The sequence below is a fragment of the Arachis ipaensis genome, chromosome B10 (assembly GCF_000816755.2).
Source record: "Arachis ipaensis cultivar K30076 chromosome B10, Araip1.1, whole genome shotgun sequence".
In the NCBI taxonomy this organism is placed as follows: Eukaryota; Viridiplantae; Streptophyta; class Magnoliopsida; order Fabales; family Fabaceae; genus Arachis; species Arachis ipaensis.
Genome location: NC_029794.2, coordinates 5,073,098 through 5,093,374, shown reverse-complemented (window position 1 = coordinate 5,093,374; position 20,277 = coordinate 5,073,098). Strand labels below are relative to the sequence as shown.

The 20,277-nt window shown below is 33.9% G+C and overlaps 3 protein-coding genes and 1 long non-coding RNA gene across 9 annotated transcripts; 2 read left to right on the top strand and 2 right to left on the bottom strand.

The window, feature by feature from the left end:
- Positions 1-897, top strand: LOC107624018 (glycine-rich cell wall structural protein 1.0). The gene has a single exon (XM_016326452.2). It carries the CDS (start codon positions 33-35, stop codon positions 486-488), a length of 456 nt encoding a protein of 151 aa, XP_016181938.1. The 5' UTR covers positions 1-32; the 3' UTR covers positions 489-897.
- Positions 1,615-5,500, bottom strand: LOC107623841 (secretory carrier-associated membrane protein). Of its 2 annotated transcripts, XM_016326228.2 has the most exons (13): positions 5,154-5,500; positions 4,491-4,556; positions 4,030-4,143; positions 3,845-3,907; positions 3,620-3,653; positions 3,330-3,452; positions 3,028-3,090; positions 2,826-2,919; positions 2,666-2,711; positions 2,500-2,567; positions 2,319-2,367; positions 2,085-2,150; positions 1,615-1,976 (listed from the first exon to the last, which is right to left on the bottom strand). In XM_016326228.2, the coding sequence occupies exons 1-13, from the start codon at positions 5,214-5,216 to the stop codon at positions 1,890-1,892; spliced, it is 936 nt and encodes a 311-aa protein (XP_016181714.1). In that variant the 5' UTR covers positions 5,217-5,500; the 3' UTR covers positions 1,615-1,889. The 2 variants fall into 2 exon arrangements, with proteins under 2 accessions (XP_016181714.1, XP_016181715.1); XM_016326229.2 differs by lacking the exon at positions 4,491-4,556 and having other exon boundaries at positions 5,154-5,499.
- LOC107623153 lies at positions 6,821-12,781 on the bottom strand. Of its 5 annotated transcripts, XM_021112959.1 has the most exons (17): positions 12,669-12,781; positions 12,379-12,523; positions 11,108-11,208; positions 10,895-11,002; positions 10,559-10,594; positions 10,256-10,366; positions 10,048-10,131; positions 9,848-9,966; positions 9,356-9,457; positions 8,828-8,944; positions 8,681-8,746; positions 8,410-8,476; positions 7,963-8,016; positions 7,686-7,781; positions 7,557-7,583; positions 7,402-7,437; positions 6,821-7,314 (listed from the first exon to the last, which is right to left on the bottom strand). In XM_021112959.1, exons 3-17 carry the CDS (start codon positions 11,162-11,164, stop codon positions 7,168-7,170), a joined length of 1,227 nt encoding a protein of 408 aa, XP_020968618.1. In that variant the 5' UTR covers positions 11,165-11,208; positions 12,379-12,523; positions 12,669-12,781; the 3' UTR covers positions 6,821-7,167. The 5 variants fall into 5 exon arrangements, with proteins under 5 accessions (XP_020968618.1, XP_020968620.1, XP_016180801.1 ...); XM_021112961.1 differs by having other exon boundaries at positions 11,108-11,211; positions 12,379-12,773; XM_016325315.2 differs by having other exon boundaries at positions 12,379-12,773.
- LOC110267426 lies at positions 11,913-12,684 on the top strand. Its single transcript, XR_002355051.1, has 2 exons — positions 11,913-12,118; positions 12,220-12,684. It is a non-coding gene; the product is annotated as an uncharacterized LOC110267426 (long non-coding RNA).

Below are 20,277 nucleotides of genomic sequence, written 5' to 3'. Positions count from 1 at the left end.
CCTTCACACAATCAACAATACAAAAATTAAAAATGAATACCCTTAAAGTCATCTTGGTCTTGCTCTCTATACTCCTCATAGCTTCACCCTCTTTGGCAACCCGACCCGGATCCAAACCTTCCGGTGATGATCAACAGAAGAAGCACGCTAAGAGTGGTGGCGATGACCCCAACTACGGAGGTGGTATTGGGCCCTTCTTTGGGCCAGGAGGTGGGTTCAGCATACCCGGATTTGGAAACGGGTTTGGGAATGGAATAGGAGGAGGTTATGGTGGTGGATACGGTGGACCAAGTGGTGGTTACTCCAGAGGTGGTGTTGTCAGGCCCACCGTTGTTTGCAAAGACAAAGGCCCTTGCTTCCAGAAGAAGATCACTTGTCCTGCTAAGTGCTTCACCTCCTACAGCCGCTCCGGCAAGGGCTACGGCGGAGGCGGCGGCGGAGGCGGTTGCACCATTGACTGCAAAAAGAAGTGCATAGCTTATTGCTGAGTGAGTCATATCATACATGAATACTGTTAGAAACATTTCAAGTGTTTCAATGTCTTGGGTATTTTAGTAATTTTTATTAAAATATCTTAAACATTAAGAACACTTAAAATGATTCTCGTGTATGAATGTGTGTGAAACTTAATTACATATATATGGTTATTGTGAACTTTTCAGTTTCTTGCATGCATACTCCTTTTTTAGATAAATAAACATATATGTATGAATTATGATGGTACCGGTGGATTTGTTTTGGGAGTGCCCTTTTGGATATTTCTAGTTTTATATAGGTTTGGAAAAACAATATATTGTGGATGAGGAGATTTTATTTTTATATATGGTTGTTCACTACTGTAATTTTGCTTACTATATATATATATGACAGATATATTAGAGGTAGATTTGCTCTTCCTTTTTATGTATACTTTGGTCATTTTTAATTTTCATTTGATATTATTGTTGGTTGTTTAAAACATAATTAATTGTAAATTGCATGTGAGGAGAGACTAAGGTTTTGGGTCGGAGATGTGATATATGAACCTTCATTCCCAAACGGCACGTTTTGTTTGAGGTTTTATATTTTCTTTCTTTCCATTAATGGAATAAAACTTTCTAGACCATGTTTGTTAACGACCGGTCAAATATATTAAAACTCATATTACTATTATTAAATACTAAGAAATAGAAATATCAATACGTTCATTTTCATTTTCTTCTTTTTTTTAATTCAATGTTAATGGATTTTGGGGGAATAGAGATATCATAATGCGAATTTAATGGTAAGTACTGCTAGTACTATCTTCTTCAATAATTGAACGATGTGAATAATTGAATATACATATCTACTCCAACCAAAGGCATGAAGGGCTTTAAATGAGTGACCGCGTTTCTTTTTATTTTTCTTTTTAAATTTTTTCCGGCAGAAAATATCTACAACTACAACTTCATCCATAATAAAAATGTGTTTATATTCTAGTATATATTTTATATTAATAACTAATTTTAGTACACATGTAGCATAATCTATATAAATCCAAATATAACAGAGTGCAGTTATAACGACTTTTAGTTATTAATTTCACATGAAGTTAATTTGCACCTAAATTTCCACCTCAAATACAGAGCTGGAGAAGTAAATGTTGGTGTGAAATGGAGAAAATGCACGACCCAGACCAATCCATTGATGGTAAACCAAAACTACATATATAGGATTCACTCGAAATAAATTATAGCCATGGCTTTATGTTTGTTTGCTCTATTCCACTATATAAGTACAACACTAACAAATTAACAATCATCATCAACGTGTAAAAAAAACACACAAATCATTTTCTGCAGCTAAGTAATTTACAATATGAATCCAAATGCAAACAAGGCCTATATCATCCGTGTGTGTGTGTGTGTTTAGAATGCAGATCTGACTGCTCCTCTTGCAGCCTCCCGCTTCATCTCGGCGGCTTGGCCGCTGCCGCGGAAGTACATATACACTTGCTGTGTATTCAAACCAAAGGAGTATATATAGTGAGCATGTGCTAAGAACATAGTCACCCTAAAAGAAAAAAAGAAAAAGATTCAAAATTTTGAAGAGCATAAACAAACCTGAAGAACCCAGATGCTGACCAACGTTTCAAGGCAGAAAAATCCGAATCCAATGAAGTAGAAAATCTACAAGCAAATGGATCAAAACAAATATTCAGACACGATTTTGATCGGTTGGATTTTGCAGCATGCGCTTTAACAATGTTACATGGTTTGTGTCAAACATGATGTTGGCAATGTTTAACAGATGACAATTAATTAAGCAGCATGCAGGAAAAAGAAATGGTTACTTACTCCAATCAAAGTATGATCACCAATCACATCTATGGCAGACAGAATGCCTCTGCATCGATAAGTAAACAGCACGAAACATTAGGCCAAAACAATAAGAGTAACACCAGGCTCTTGAAAACATGGAAAAAATGCAATATAGGCATAGTGATGTTATATGAAGTGTATACACATATAAACATACGTCAGGGATTTTCCTTTGAATACTATAGGAGGAGCAACTGCAGCTAAGATGCAGAATCCAATGTGAATCTGTAGAAAAAAAAAAGATGATAGTAATATTGAAATCCATCCCATGTTGGAAGCATAGCTTTACATGCATTAACCATTAAGCATAATAGTGAACTTACTATGTAAAACATGAAGAACCATCCGAAATTCAAAGCACTATCTTTCCTGCAAAAGTAGAAACAGGGCAGATTCAAAATCAAGAGCATAAGCAAAACAGAAGGATCTATCAGAATGGGGAACACCGTGGAACTAATGCATGTAAGCATAGGAAATAATTACCTGAAAGCACGATATAGTGGGCGGTACCATAGGACATATGCTCCAGGAACGCCTGCTATGAAGTAGATAATAGAAAGAAACCATATTTTTACACCTACAAGAAACAAGAACAAGTTCCATGCGCATGGAATTTGCAGAGTCAGATATGTAACACAAGCTTATTCGTTAACCTGGAAAGGTTATTGCTCCCATCTAAACTGACCTTCTCCCTTGATCCAAGCTGCAGTGACAGCTATAATATTCCAAGAAAGGCATGCCACTAGACCTGTATCGCATCAATATTTGTCATTCACTGTAGATCATATCGCGTTCTTTCATCATTATTTGCTAAAAACATAACATGCAGAATACACATTATAGATACATTTTATTTAAGGTCAAAATGTAATAAAGCAATGCTGCCATAAAAGAAATGAAAAGGAAAAAAGCCTCAAGAGTTGCTAGCCTGAAAACAACATGATAATGCAAATTAAAGCAATACCGTCACAAGATTGGCAAACATACCTAACAATGAGCTAAATGCAACATATTGCATTCGTTGAAGATGAACTGGAATTTCGTTTGTAATATCATGATGTATGATTGGGAAAAATGGTGGCCAATTCTTCTCCTCAATTACAATTCCAGCTGCAAAACAAAATGTAATGGAAGATTATTCCCCAAGCAAGAAACATGAGTTTAAGCTTCATAGAATTCTGAAGTGGCAACATTGCAACAATCAGATACAAGGACAAGGAAACTTATCTCCCCCCCAAAAAAAAAATGCAAAAAGCCTCATAAGAAATGCAAAATACCTCGTGCAGCAGCTTCCTCTTTCCGTCTGACTTCCTACATTTGACAGAACAATATAAATTAAATTACAGGCAAACTTTAAGGCACACATAGTTAGTAAGAAATCACTAATTTAATAGACAATGTTTCATATAGTCAGAATTAACTGAAAATGAATATCAACATAATCATTAAGGGAATTCTCAGGGATAACATGTACAGAAAGATATGAGATTCTCAAAATAAACCTGTTCTCGTCTTCTCAATTCAGCCTCTTTGGCTTGAAGTTCCTTTTCCTTCTTTTTCAAGTCCTAATATTGAACAGACATAATTAGAAAACCCACATTAAATTTGTTTCAACATACATGAGATATAATTATAAATGAGGAAAAAGATGATTGGAGATTTCAAACATCTCAATTTTATTACTTACTGTTGATGCATCAAGAGGTATATCGACGGTCGCACCAAAATAATTATAATCAGCAGGTTCAGGATTAAGTGGTTTGAGCCTTGAATTGGTGGCAGGGGCGACACTTCCAGGATTCTGCAACTTCAAATCATTAGGATGAAGGTATAGGAAACAAGTTGAAGTTTACCCCGAAAAATAGTCAAGATAACTATTTTTCTTTAAGCTAATTTCCCTTATAAGTGTGCCCGGAAACATTCAACATTTACTATACTTCCTTAAAAAGAAAGCTGGTCATGGACCCAGCTCTGAAGATCAGATAACATAAAGAATAAAGTAGAAAATAATCCATGATCCTCCTACTCTTTGAACAATATTACCATCAAAAGGCAACTAAAATTGAACAAACAAGATTATTCCCTGATGAATAATCAATCACCTATGGTCACGAATCACGACTTTTAAAATCATGCATTTTAACATACTGTAGTGTAAAATGCGCCACCGCTATAACTTGACGGGCTTGATGCTTTACCCCTTACAGCCGGATCCTGTTAGTGTATACCAAATTTGAAGGATCAAGCAGGAGCATATGGAGCAAATATATATGCCATAAGTCCTTAAATTTTCCATGAAAAAGAGCAAACTTAAGAAGAAACTACTCCAGCTAGGAATAAGATATCCCAAGCACCAAACAGCTAAATTAGAAAATCATCAATGATAATATCTGACTACCATAGTCTCACAGATACCATTAATGTTTGACCTTATTGTTTATGTTAAGGATTGCCTAGAATTTATCACGCAAGAATTTGAGCTCAAGGGATTAACATGAGGTCAAAACATATGCAATTAACATGAGATCCTTCACAGAATTATGAATTATGAAACCAAATAAAAACTAGAACTTCCTAACACATATACACAGGATCAACAATCGTATGAAACAAGTCAACGGACAAATCAACCAAGCACAATAATTTCCAAAACCCCAAAACCCAGAAGGTTTATACATGAATTGTTGAGTGTGAAACATCACTGAAACAGGTAAAATTCACAAAAATAATATAAAATAGAATAAAAAAAATTGCATACCCAGCTCACAAAAAAACTAAATTTCAGAAATAGCAGTGGTGGGAAGGACTTACTGAGAAGGGATTGACTTCGGTTTCTTCTTCGGCGAAAGGGTTACTGTCATAGCGACCAGCCATTGTGAGAGGAGGTTGAGGAGGGTGCTACCAAGAAACTAGCTTTGGAATTTGGAACTACAGAAATGCAAAGATCTAAAACAGAGAAGAAAGTCAATAGGGCTATAAAAAATGGATTTTTTTTTTTTTGGGGGGGTGGTGTTAGAAAATTTGAAACTTCTTATGCAAGAGAATGGCTGAAAAGGCCTAAGAAGTAAATGGCAGCAACTTAGACAAAGGAATGGTCTTTGGTCAGCTTAGTACGCAGCTTCCAAGAGAAACAGAGAGAGAGACTCTGTTTTCAACTTCGTTGTCATTAAAAAGATAAAAAAGAAAAATATGTTTTTTAAAAAATATTTAATTACACGGATTAGTTGTTGATTTCATCGTTCATATGTATTTGGCATCTTGTGTGACTTGTGTAAATAATAAAAACAGAGCATGGTTTTATTGAAGCACCATTTAAATCTTTTATATATAATCAATTCACTTTAGGTTAGTCTTTTTTTATTATGATTTAATTGTTTTGGTTATAAACATGTCATATTAAATTAAATAAACGTACACATTCATTCCTTTAATTTGATTTTTTATACATATATAAATGATTTTAATCTGGTACCGGAACCACTTAGGCATGCTTCATTTGTGCCATGTTACAGGTCAACTACTACTACATTTTTCTGTTATTCATTCAGTTTCAGCATTTTTAAGGATTTTAATTAATTATATAACAGATTCATGAACAAAGAAAGTGAACTGTCTAATTTTCTAGTATATTAGAAAATTGAAATCGAGATTTGCACATTTTATCTTTTCTGAATATGAGGATTTTTGGGCAGCGACATTAAGCATTTCAAATGTTCTAGAATTTATTGAAGAAAAAGAAAGGGTCAAGAGTCCAAATTTGACTTTCCGCAATGAAGTTAGAATTAAAACATACACAAAATACAATTTGATTGGAAGCTAATTTGTAATTGCATAATTTTTCAACTGTTCAATTCAAAACATTGTCATGCATAATTTATTTTATTTTTTATGGTGCAGATTGTTAGGTATAATATGAACAGAATATTTCGGTCCAACCTAAGTATACGAGTTTTATGTATTTTCTAGAATCCGCAACCTTTAAATATATATGAAGAGACTATATCATTTAAGTTATAACTCATTAGCATACATACGAGTTTTATGTATTATGTGAGTGATTTTAGTATATAGTATTAAATAATGCTATGTTTACACAAAAAATGACCATATTATATATAGAAATATATACATGTGTTGTCTCACATACTTTCGTTATATATTTCGTATTTCGACATATATTTTATACTAATAGTTAATTTAAAATATACTAATAGTTAATTTGATAATTAATCTTCAGAGTATACAAAATATGGTTGAACATTATATAATGAAACAATTAAATATCCATTAACATTAAGCTAGATAATGATTTGGTTTAGAAGTTTAATGGTTGAACCAGAAGTTTAATATGAATGAATGAACATTATTGCGTGGCAGCCACACAAACGTGCCCTTTACGCCCTTCATGCATTGCATGTCCTTCTAGACGATTGCAAATGTGTCCCTTCTCTTTTCAACAAGGCAAACACCAAATTCAATGCTTCAATTTAATTTCATTAGGCAATGAATGACCATTATATCGCCAGAACCAAAGTCAAACCACTACAAGAAGATGGCAAACATTTATCTTCCCTTCTTTTGATCTATATATTGATAACACATGAAGCTGAATACATGATAATTACATAGAAAGAGGGTATCAAGAAAATCTGGACCACAACACCAAAAAAGAATATAACTAAAGATGTGATTTCTTTTCCTTTAAATTGAATGAATCAAGTGTTCAACTACACAAACTAAGTTATATGCCTATAAAAATGGCTGATGCCTGTGAATTGAAGCTTAAAGTATCCAACCGGATTAGTTAAATGAACCGTTAAAAGAGTTAAGACTGCGAGCCACTGCGCCGTCTTCTTACCCGCCGTTGGTTACTCTTGTTTGGAAACGGATCGACCCAGCTTTTGTCTTCGGCCGTAGCTTTGTTCCAGCGCTCTTTAAAGGTTTCAAGTTCCCACGTCGACTGTCTTCGTATCTAATTAGTCCGCGATAAAACAAAAACAGAATCATTTGTAAGATGGAAAACAAGACTTTGTTTTTTAATGTAGTTCAGAAGTCTCACCTCAGTTCTCACATCTATTGCTGCTCCACCTTGTCTCTGTTAAGCAAAGGAAGAAAGCCATCAAGAAAGTGAATTTCAGAAAACACTAGGATTGTTAATGAAATTAGATTGTAGAGAAGAACTATCCAAATGTCAATTAAAAGTTAAAACCTTACCGTTGTTGTTTTTTTAAGTCTTGAACCCTGCAAAATGGGAAATAAAAATATTAGTTCAAGAAACAATGAGGTCAAAACAAATAAGGTTATATTCCAAGAGGTATGTCCTAGTATTTAAGGGGCAAATACCTTTTGTGTATCAGGACCACTCCCACCCAAAGTTTGTATTCCCTTATGAACAACGTATTCGCTATCAACTACTCCAACGTTTTTTGTTCGATCTCCCTGAAAAATCACATTGACTTCATTAGCTATACTTGTCTTGCAAAAAATATTAAGAATGAAACAAGAACATACAAATTAAGTCCATGTCAGCCTAATGTAGATGATATATCAAATGAATTGAATGGATTTATGATGGTGATTTTGGAATTGACTTATGTGTAAGAAGTTGTGTAGTGCTCACCTGTGCACAATATCCTAGTTTCATATCCATTCCCCACCCATGGACAAGATCATTCTGGAGAAAACACAAACAATAACTATGAGTTGCAAATATTGAAAGCCGAAAACATGAAATATAGTATTGGTAACCAGGAGAAAACATTGAACTACAAAATTTTTTCATAAAGAAAAAAGGCTATATGAAGGCAGAAAACCCATACATGGCCTCTTTTCTAAAACTATAGCAAACTAGCAATCATTTTTTGGTATCCTGGAGAACTGAAATTTTGAAACGACAAAGATGATTTTCAGATAAAATTTGCAGTAATTCACACTATATGTAACAAGATGGAAAACTTGCAGAGGAGAAAAAGTCTTCAAAGAAATTCATGATTCGTCTTCTACCACAACTTAGATTCAATATTTGGACATGCTACAAAAAGATTTGTATGGACATTGGAAACATTACCTGTATAAGATGCCAAGTACAATACCAGGCAGATCGAGAGAAAACTGGGGCCATACCTTCGACAAACCTACAAAAGTTGTGTTTAAGGCTTAGTGTCATTCATACTCAAAGATTTAAGTTGATTGCTTTTATCATTAAGGCATAGCCTTCTACAAGGCTGTCAACTAAAACAGAACAAAATCAATAGCGTGATTTCTCTTTTTAAATATATGGAGAAGATTCCAATCAATGGACTTGCATGAGCAAGATCAATCAGGAACGTAAAAGTTACCCGGTGCATGGTGGCCCTTCACTTGCATCTGAACACCTCGTACTGCCTCTACGTTCATAAACTCTTCTGCATCAATCAAAACATAGTGTAAGTATCAAGACACATAGATTAGCAAGAACTTTTAAATAGTCTCTCATAAAAGGTCACCTGTGAAATTTCTTGGTTCTAGATCTAATTGTAATTCTATGATGTATCTCTGTTGAATTTGGGTCAAGGGCAGGTTGAGATATCTCTAAACCTTCTTCCTTAATAATTTTAAGGTATCTGTAAAAACAGAAGATCATATTCAATTCCATCTCTTTGATTTGATGAGTATAAAAGCATATCAAAAAGGTTATGAATATGCTTTAAATTAAAACAAGATTAAGAGTATAAGCCTGTTAAATAACCTCTATTTCCACCATACCAAATAGCAATCTCAAGCATGCTTAATAATCTAATGAGGGTAATTAAGTGTCTACCTCCTCCAACTTAAAAATTTTAAAAATTTTGGGAATAAAACTATCTGATCATTTTTTCTTTAAAAGAGGGACGTTTTAGTATCACATTTACCCCAAACCATAAATTCCTGCTTATATAAAACGGTCAAAATATTTCATGCGAAAAGCTGGCCAGACAGCACTCAAATATCAAATAGCACCAGTAGAGAAAGAGCCACAAATGTGTTACTCATACCTTGAAGGAGAAAAATGCTCCACTCCTAAATCCTCATCCCAAAGAAAGACATAATCATAAATAGACACTATATCAGGATGCAGAAATCTTTTAGCAAACCACCTGACAAAAACCAAATTGATATTGTAAGTTTAGAAAATAAACCATGCAACAAATGCAAGTTTACATCTCAGGAAACCACCACAACAAAGAAGGCAATGGTACATTGCTCAATCATCATCTATAAACTGTAACCAGAAGATTCCCATACTTTGTAATAAATTAAGACTTTGATTTCAGTATGAAGACAGAAGCCAAAACAATCTTCCTTCTACCACAGTATTTTACATAACTGGCTCACTCTGTGTCAGATGTTTCAATTTTCAAGAAATCCATTTCATGACATGCCCCATTTATTATCTCTTCAAAATAAACAAAAGCAGTGAAAAAAGGGCTCACAATAAAGTTTTCAGACCAAAAAATGCAGCCACCAGTGGCCAGTCTCATACTTACCACTTTGTTTGATTTACAGCAACAATGTGTATGGCCTTGCTACTCCAATTAAGGTCCCTCCATCCATTCACATTGCCATCATAATGGAATAAAGTAATAGTAAAATTTTCGGGAAGAAACTGCAATCAATGAAATTGGATAAGCTTTGCTGACTCAAAACAATGTTGAAATTCTAGTGAACCATTGTAACTTGCAAGTACCTTTTGCACCATGGCATCAACATTATGCTTTTGTTTAATACCAACTGGAACTGCCAGCAAGTTACGGTTGGTGTAAGCACTAGCCTGAAATTTAATATTCAAAATTAGTTACTGAAGCAATTCAAATTTTGAAAAATAATTTTTAAAATGCCCATTAGGGTTTACCAATAGAACTAAAACTCTGGAAAAACAGCACAAAGATGCTAACCTTTGACCTCGAACTACTTCTTGACCACAAGGGCCTTAACTCAAGATCTGAATTAGCATGTATTATACCTTGCGGCAAGGCTCTCAACTTCCCTGAAGTTGTAGAATATCCCTGGAATGCCATCAAAAGTACCAATAGATAAGGAAAACAAATAGACATATATCTGAGGTGAAAGAATCATAGTTCAGCAGCACAAAAGCCATAAAACCAGCAGAGCCTTTGTATCGTAATGCATCAATGATCAAATCTGGAAAAAAGAAAAATAATAAGGCTGGTTGGGCAACCAGATGAACAAGTATGTACCTTTCCTTCTCCCCATAAATTCCATCTCTTGTCTATCTGGTAATGGCATGTGATAAACACAGAACAGAACTTATGTTAGCACACTCAGTAAGAATACCATATACCAATTTATGGTGTCTAATGAGAAGGAGAAAAAACCTAGAAATCTCTTTTTTCCCGAATCAATGGACATTTTGTGATCAAATGAGTACACTGACATGATTACAATACAAAGTACTAACATGAATTGATCCCTTATGCAATGCTAAATATCTATCAGCCAAATATTAAATCAACATTCTGATTCTTAGTAACAACATATGATGACATCTAAAAAGAATGGTTTCAATCTCGTACCTCTTCTTGGTGATACTGATATTTTGTAGTTCTATACACAATGAATAGCATTACTGTACACAAAACTGCCATAAAAGGCAAAGGTTTCATCTTGAAACTCGACTTTCCCTGCACCAATATGTTTCGTTAAATTAGTGAGCTAGCCTATGAATCAGAATGAAAAACTGCTGACTAGAAATTCTCCTTATGATAGTAAAAGAAAAGAGGACAGACCCCATCAGCCAAGCCACTCTTTTTTCTCGTCAGCCATTTCCATGATTGAGGCTTCATAGGAAATTCAGTCTTTTATCCAGTCTTCACTCCTTCATAAGAAACTGCTAGCAGAGACAAAAGGAAGTGTTGGAACTTTGAAGCCAATGTTTAAGACAATATCTTTCAAGCTACCATGTCTATTTTTAGAATTCATGTGAATAACTCAAGAATAATAAACTTGATAATCATATGCTTTTACAGGTGATGAACAAATCAGAAAACAATCAAATAATAAATGCCTAATATCCATATCAATCTTATTCAAATATCCTAATATTCTCTAACATTTGTAATCCAAAGTCTAAGGTACAGATAAAATAAAAAGGGGATATATATTTTATGCAAGAAACTCAAGCACGTGCAATATGAAAAATGACAAGAAGCAAAATATTTGTGAATTGGAGAGAGAAGAATCAGCTAAATGAGAGAACACATGCTTAGAATAATGGCAATCATGGCAAGAAAACCTCAGATACCAGAATCTACTAAACACGCCCCTTAATCACACTCACACCAACCATGCTTCCAACAAATAATAACAATAACAATTAAAAAATAAAGTAAAAGATGCTAAACGAGAGCAATTCCCGAAAGAGGAATCATATGGCTTACAACAGAAGCACAATCATGAACAAGGATTGCATGAAGGAAAAAAAAAAACGAAAAGTGAAGATGAGAAAACTCAAGAGGTGGCAGCTGGCAAGAACACTGAGCTAAAACCTTAAATCAAAATCCAGTTTTGTTTTTTTCTCCGGAATAGAAAAAAGAGGCGAATTAAAACACGCACTCGAAAAAAGATAACTTGCACCGAAAAAATAAGAGTGTAACAACAATTAATTGACCGCTTCAATCAGATCTAAAATCAACATTCTTCAGATACGTTCCTTCTCCTCCAAACTTAAACAAGAGTAAAGTTTCACTTTCACTTCAAAACAGTGAACATAGCACCATCAGCTCAAATAAATAAATAAGGTAAAATAATTGACAGCTATAACAAAGTTGTTATTTTTATTTACTATCAAATTATTTATTTTTAATTTCGCCGCCGTTTTATGAAAAACCTGGATCTTCAGCTGAGCTAGAAAGGAGAGGAGATGGAGGCGAAGAAGGTGAGAAAATTGAAAAGGGGAAGCGTGAAACAGTGAAAAGAAACAAACTTTGAAGATCACATAGGAAGGGGTGAAGCGACGAAACCCCAGGATCGGAGAGAGAAGTAGAAAGAAAGAAGGAACCTTTGGAGGTGAATGCATGTGAATGGTGAAAGAAGGAAGAAGGAAGTGATGACAGGTGCAGAAAGTAGTTCCAGTCGTGTCAATTCATCTTCATCCAAAACCAAACCATGTTTGACATTTGCCGTTCCATTCTTGACGATGATGTCTTATATAATTATTAAATAAATAAATAAATATTTAGTAAGAAATAAAGTAAGTATGAGTTAGTTCGTTCCAGCTGCTCCAGAAACTATTAATATTAAAAAATAAAAAATAAATTTTTGATGGATTTGTAATTTGGGTACACCAACACCAACACAAGTCGCCGTCTCCTTCTGTCTCACTCAAAACTAAACTCTATCGCACTTTTTTCTGCTTCTGTTTTTTCCCCTCTCTCCTCCCCTGGATTCTAGTACCCTTGTTTTTCTCACGCTACTACTAGAACAAGAATAAATATCCCATAAATCAAGTGATTATTGTTATTTCCAAAAATCATGTTTGATTTGGACCATAATTAAGTGATTTTATTGAAAAAAATGTATATTAAAATTATCAACTGAACAAATTATAACAATAATAATTTTAAGGTTAATTTTTTTTATATAAAAAAAATATTAGTATTTTTGTTAAAAATGAGATTATTTGATGTAATTTCAGTTTGGTGGATTTTGCAGATAAAAAGTCAATACGCAGGGTGTGTGTTGTAATATCATGAAGAAATGGATTCTTTCCAATTTTTTTAACACTTGATAAAATACAGTGTGATCTCTCACTTTTGATTTTATGAATGGGATTAGAAATAAACAAGAGAGAGCAATGAATGCTTAGATTGAACACTGGATACCATCCAGTTTTTTTTTTACTGAAAAAGATCCACTCCCATATCCTGACAACACATAGGGTGCGTGTTAGACACATGTCATCATCTGCCAATACATAAGATGCATGTTAAATATCTTTTTTATACATCTATAATACTATAGTACACTTCAAATATCCATCTTTAACCAAAATACTATCTTTACCTCCATATTAAAAATAATTTCTATAATTTTAACATACACTAAAAATACATTTTAGTTAAATTGATGGGTTAACCACCAAAAAATGCCTCCGTATTATTTAAACGCTGACAAAAATACACCCAAATTTACTATCGACAAAAATACCTTCAAATAATTTAAAAAAACAACAACAATACCCAACAGTAAATATATATTTTCAAAAAATACCTTAGAAATTGAATTTTGATGCAATTTTTTGCAAGCATGATTATAAAAATAATATATTATTATACATAAAAATTAGTAATTTTTTGTTAAGTATATAATTTTTTTATAATTATTTTTGTTAACAATCAATAATACTTTTAAAAAATTACAAAATAATATATACTTAACAAAAAATCACCAATTTTTAAGAATAATAATATCTCATTTTTTAATTATACTTGCAAAAAATTGCATCAAAATTAAATCTCTAATTTATATTTTGAGAAATACATATTTAATGTTAGTTTTTTTACAAGATTATCTAACATTAAATATATATTTCTCAAAAAATATATTAGAGATTGAATTTTGGTACAATTTTTTGCAAGCATGATTAAGAAAATGAGATATTAATATCCTTAAAATGTGGTGATTTTTCGTTGTGTATATATTTTTTTGTAATTTTTTTGTTAACAACTAATAATACTTTTAAAAAATCACAAAAAATATATATACTTAGAAAAAAATTATCAAATTTTAAGAATAATAATATCTTATTTTTTTAATTATTCTTATAAAAAATCACATCAAAATTCAATTTTTAAGACATTTTTTAAAAATATATATTTACTGTTGGATATTGTTATTATATTGTTAAATTATTTAAAGATATTTTTATCGATAGTAGAATTTAGGTGCATTTCTGTCAGCGTCTGAATAATTCGGGGACGTTTTTGGTGGTTAACCTAAATTGATATAATTTTTTTAAACATAAAAAGCTAGGCATATTGAGTAAGATGAAGACACGTGCATTGTGATTGTGCATACCTATGCAATTGGAGAAGCTCAAGTAAAGTAATGTGTGGCCACGTTGTAACCCTACCTACCTAGGTATAAGGTATGGCAATAGGGTTCATGTCTCTCTAAACACTTTATTTACCCTTCTCAAGAAAAACACAGCAGGAGTCAACATTTCAACGACCATTGTTTCCTCTTGCTCAATCTCGGGAGGGAGGGACCATTATAACTTCTAAGTTCTAAGATTGAGTAAAGACAAAGTTAGTTCAATTAAGAGTTTGATTTGTTACTACTATGATTTATCACATAAAAATAAATTTTTTTTTTGAAAACATGTTGATAATGCCTGTTTTTTGGGGCTCATTTTTTTATATACAGAAAAAATATTAATATTACACCATAAAGTGGATGTTTATATAGTATTTAGGTTCTAGTTTTAATTTTGTAATTACGTCATTTTCATATTAAAAATGTTAAAATTAACATAATATTTTTATCAAAATACATGCGGTCAAAAATTTAATTAAGTTTTTAATTATAAATACCTTCAATTTACGAAAAAATATTCAATTAACTCTAATATTTTCTACACTACGAAGAACTTAATTACAAAATTAAAGTAATATATGGATCTAATTGAAAAGAAAATATAAAGACCTGATTAAAAATTTGGTGAAATATAAACACTAACAGAACAATAAACTTAATAATAATAATAATAATAATAATTTGTTGTAGTGCTAATAACAATAATAATAATAATAGTAATATAATAATATTAATAATACTAGTATACTTAGCCAACTCTTTGCATTTTGGTTTTTTATTTTTTTATTATTTTTTTTGTTTCTAATAAAATACAGGTTGCGTTTTGCAGGACTATAAATTTATATACCTATAATTTTGCATAACACACCATTATACAATATGTGTGGATAACACTATTTTTTCTTCCATTTTTAAATTATTTTCTGTGTTTTTGGAGTACTTTTTAAGTATCATAATAATGCTATAAAAAGACAATGTCATTGTGTAATATATAAGAAATTTGGTAGAATCAATAATGATCTGCTTATCCTAATTAAGAATTCTGTTGAAAAGAAGTTGTGGTAGAGAACCAACCTCACCTAATTTCCTCTCTTTCTTAATTTTCTCTCTATTTATACATATATTTTACTTTTTTTATTCAAGATCTGTGCCTCTGTGGTTAGAGAATTCAAACTTTAAATGAACTTTTCAGAGATATTATTAATATCTTGGGAAAATTAAATTGACCCCTCATACCATATATATAAAATCTTTGTCACATTTCACACGGAGTTAAGTTAATGTACATGATTCAGAGAAAAAGGCTCTCACACTCATCATGTGATGGAGCTTATTATGATGCATGCCACAGAGATTTGGAAAACTCTAAAAAAAGAAGCAATAGTACTTTTTTCCCTCATGAATGAGAATCCTTTTACTTGCCTTTCTCCTCAATTATAGATTGGGATCAATACTTTTATAATATTAATCTTGATAAGAAACTAAGCAGTGGATAGGCTCATTTTTTTGGATATGAGAAGTATGTATATTGTGTATTATTGTGGAAAATATGAGTGTTAGACATAAATGTAGAAACAGTTTTTTCTAAAACGGGAATGAAGAAATCGGACCATTCGATTTCTTTATAAAAAAATTAAGCTTGCTAATCGGACAATTCGATTAGTGTGGAAGAGAAAATATCGGACCCTCCGATTTGTGTTTAAAAAATCGGACGATCCAATTTTTATTCCTGACATCACAGTTGTGTAAAGTATTTATACATTCTATATCTACATTCTATACCATTTCTTCTCCCACATCTAAAATTAAAAAGTGTAGTGGATATGGTAGAGAAGTAAGTAAAGATATATGCATTTTTCAACCAATATTTAAGTTATTATATAATAAAAATAAATTTAATTTTAATAATTTTAGTGTGGAATTCAACGTTCTTTTTTAGCAAAACGTTTTGGATTAAATTCAAGTGATTGACAAGTATATTAATGAAAACAAAATAGTTAGTAGGTGAAACATATTCATCAAGAGGAGGAGCCTTCACCGGATGATATATATAGCTATGACCATTAATTATAATTAACTATGATATGACTTCGATCTTAGAGCAAATAGCAGAATTTATTAATGTAAGGCACTACAGAAAGTGTTGTAGAATACAATCCAAAAAATAAGGGTACAAAACATCATTATAATCTTATCATTAATTACAAAATAAGCCAATAATAAGAGAACACGAGAAGGACAAAATCTTTATAATATTCGGCACTGCTCTAAATGCTTTTCATATTCAATGAACGAAACTTATCCAGGTGACGAAAATGTAGTTGCCACTTCAAAATATTAAGGTGCGTTAGGTTTTTTATTATTTTTTATATTTAGTTTTAGTTTTGTTTTTTTTTTTAGAATTTTGTGAGGAAAAAAAAATAAGAAGTGAACACAGAAAATATAACCTTGTTTTTTTTTTTTTTTATAAAATTTTGAGAACGGAAAATATTAAAAATGAAAATACAAAGTAAATGCACCCTTAGTTAATTAACGCACCCTTCTTTAGATTATTCGGCTTGGACCGGGTTGCTATGGCCTAATACCCAACCTAAAAACAATGTAAACAACATTTTGTACCTAGTTTTTTGTAAGCTTTCATAGAATATGCAAATTGGTTTTGGGCTTTAACCCAACTATAGAAGTTTTTAACAGTGCCCAACATGTAAGCCTTGGCCTGCACTGTGGAGTATATGCATTAATATCTAAGGATGGCAACACCTCATGACCAAAAAAAAAAAAAAAGATGGCAACACGGTGCCAACACCACGACAGCTGAGGCCTGGTCAGATGGCAACTTTATTTGCCTCACATAGAGCTGCACCGCATTCAAATCCTCGTGGAGGAATATAGAACCATGCTAATAATGTGTATCCATGTAGTATATTTGAGTGTGTTGTGTAAGTGTATAGTGCATGGATGTAATGCGTAGGATTGGGGCTGTTCAATCCATTTGACCAAAAAAGAAAAAAGATGGCAACACCACCCGAACTCGCGGGTACCCATCCTGCCCTTACCTGCATGGGGGCAGGTGATAGTGGCTTTTTTATCTAAATGCGCATCTAAAAAACATTAATTCCCAAAATGCGCATGGATGGAAATCTTCCTGAAAATGCGCATTGCCATTTCTTGGCCTATACCCGTGAAATGAATTTGAACTCCATTTCACTTAAGGTGCCCACGAAATGGGCAATCCATGTCAGGGCCAGCTCCCACGAAATGGCTATCCCATTTCCATGGTGGCAGCAGCGAAATGGAAGGAAGAACTCTGGGCAGGCAGGCGCGAAATGGGTGTACTGCCGAGTTGAGACTCCATGTCTCTTGTACCGCACACGAATTGGAACAACAGCTAGACTATAAAAACCATTCTCCAGCAGAACTAAAGCCACATTTCTAATTCTCACTTCTTCTACCCTTCCTTCTTCTCTGAAAATTCCACTCTCATAGAAGCTGCTTTTACTAATTTTTGGGTGTCATAATGGCATCTGAACATATTTATGTGGTCATATATCCCAACGGAGAAATTTCGTATACAGTTGAGAGAGTGACCTTTATGTGTGACGACCCACTTTGGATAATGATTTTTCCACAATCGTGTCTGCAATACCACCTGTAATAATCACGACTGGGTTACAAGGTATCTGCCCTATCAATCTCTAGCCGATATGATACAGTCCGTTGGTTTACCCATACTTCAAACCATGTCTGCAGGCGGATGGGCCACCATCCATGATCCATCTTCGTTGCGAGCCAACTAGCGATGGAAGGTGTCTATGTTTAATGGAGGGTTCGGTGGACCTTGTTTGCCGCCGAATTGCCGCATGGCTCTATCGACGTTAACAATCTCGATCCAGCGGAACAGAATAAGTGGCACGACCGCCGTATAGAAATCTCCATGTGGAGCTCCAAGAAATTCCGCAGGCACCCTCGACAGAATACGTGCATCCCTGTACGGCATCCACAGAAACTACCAAAGCCGAGTGTCATTTACACAGGTAGACGAACTTTCAGGGACAAAACAAATTCATGCTAGAACATACAACAGGAATAGTTATCTCATCCACCTTCAAATTGTCCAACCTCAGACGGTGCCTTTGTAAGCGTTGCTCGGCGTAATCATTCTTTCCTCTCTTGCCCGCCCACCTACGAAAGAACACCATGATCATAACCACATTTAAATAAAAAGGCAAACGAAATAACAACACAAGTCATAAATACGGAAGATATGCAAGAAAATATATTACGTTGTAGCTAACGAAAACGTGTATGGGCTCGTCACGTCCGGTGCCCAGAAAGGAAGCCTGAAGTATATCTAAGATATCAACAGTGTATGACAGCCAGACATTCCCTCGACGTTATAAACAGTCGCTAGGCACATGCCTCTATACAACCAACAGAGCACGGCACTGCCCCAACTATATGTACTAATGGCATCATAGTTTGCCAGGAGAGGAAGATAACGTACGTGAACCGTGTTGTTCGCTTTGTCAGGAAGTAAAACGCCACCCAATAAATACATAATGCAACAACGTGCATACCGTACGAGGGCCTCCTCGGGAGAGTCAAGAGGCATCTGTTGTAGTCTACTCCTGAGCCACTTCAGTTTTATGTTATACTTCGTGGTCCCAACATGTCCGTCAGGAACTTCTCCAAGTAGTTCCTCACACTATTGCCAAATATCCCTCTGGTGGAACTTACTCCATGACCTTAGAGTGCCGCTCACCGGCTCACCGTCGATTGGTAACCCCACCTGCATGGCAACATACTCCAAAGTGATAGTACACTCATCTCATGGGAGGTGGAATGTATGGGTCTCAGGACGCCATCTCTCCACAAGAGCGCTAATCATTGGGTTGTCGTACTCAAAACGCTTTTATCAGAGACGCATAATAGAAACCGGCTTTTCTTAGATACGGCTCAAGCATCTGCCTCCTAATTTTCATACTCGGATCTGCTTCGTCTACAGAAAAAACATCGACCAGCGTGCCATGCGGAGTCAACACACGTGCCGACTGAAATTGAGATAGATCAAAACACAATTATTAAGTTTACAACAATTTTTTTAATCATTAACAAATTTTTATTTATTTATTAAAAAAAACTCACCTTAACGTGTAAATGAGCAGAAATGTGAAATTCATCCAGCCTATTAAGGTTTTCTTCCACATTAATTCCACTTCCACTCATTTTTTTAATAATAAAAATTATTCCTCCAGCACAAAAATTTTTTTTCACCCCACCAACAAATAAAACTTTCTCATGCAACCCATTACTTCTCTTCTCTTTTTTACCTTCGAATTGGTCCCCTCCCCTCCCTTCACCTCCTTTTATATGCTTCACACTCACAAGACAACAATAAATTGCCTCCCAATCACCCAATGCATGCTCGTACGGAAACTGCAACACTGAGACTTGCTGCTTTGACTGGCCCCCTCCCCATTTCGTGCCTGCCACACGTGAGGATGGCCATTTCATGTGTGCCTCCCATGAAGTGCCCAACTCGTGGATGTCATATGTGAGTTGGGCCATTTCGTGTGTGCCATGTGTGAGGTGCTCCATTTCGTTCCTGAAACAAATGAAATGGTTTGTGTCAGTGGCCAGAACCCATTTCGTGGACACCCCCTTGATATGTATCCTATTTCCATTTCGTTTGTGATCTTTGCGAGTTGGCAGTGCGTATTTTCAGAAACATTTTCAGCCATGCGCATTTTGGGAATTAAAGTTATTTGCATGCGCATTTAGGTAAAAAAGCCGGTGATAGTTATATAAATTTTGAAATTTAATTTTATTTATTAGCTTTTAATAATTATAAGGGCGGGTACCC

Coding starts and splice junctions, on each gene's coding strand:
- LOC107624018 (XM_016326452.2), top strand. CDS start 33: ATGAATACCCTTAAAGTCATCTTGGTCTTGCTCTCTATACTCCTCATA.
- LOC107623841 (XM_016326228.2), bottom strand. CDS start 5,216: ATGGCTGGTCGCTATGACAGTAACCCTTTCGCCGAAGAAGAAACCGAA. Junction 4,557..5,153: donor CCGAAGTCAATCCCTTCTCA/GTAAGTCCTTCC, acceptor ATACACTAACAG/GATCCGGCTGTAAGGGGTAA. Junction 2,568..2,665: donor GGTTCTTCATGTTTTACATA/GTAAGTTCACTA, acceptor TTTTTTCTACAG/ATTCACATTGGATTCTGCAT.
- LOC107623153 (XM_021112959.1), bottom strand. CDS start 11,164: ATGAAGCCTCAATCATGGAAATGGCTGACGAGAAAAAAGAGTGGCTTG. Junction 10,367..10,558: donor ATTTATGGGGAGAAGGAAAG/GTACATACTTGT, acceptor ATGGCATTCCAG/GGATATTCTACAACTTCAGG. Junction 8,945..9,355: donor GAGCATTTTTCTCCTTCAAG/GTATGAGTAACA, acceptor CTGTTTTTACAG/ATACCTTAAAATTATTAAGG.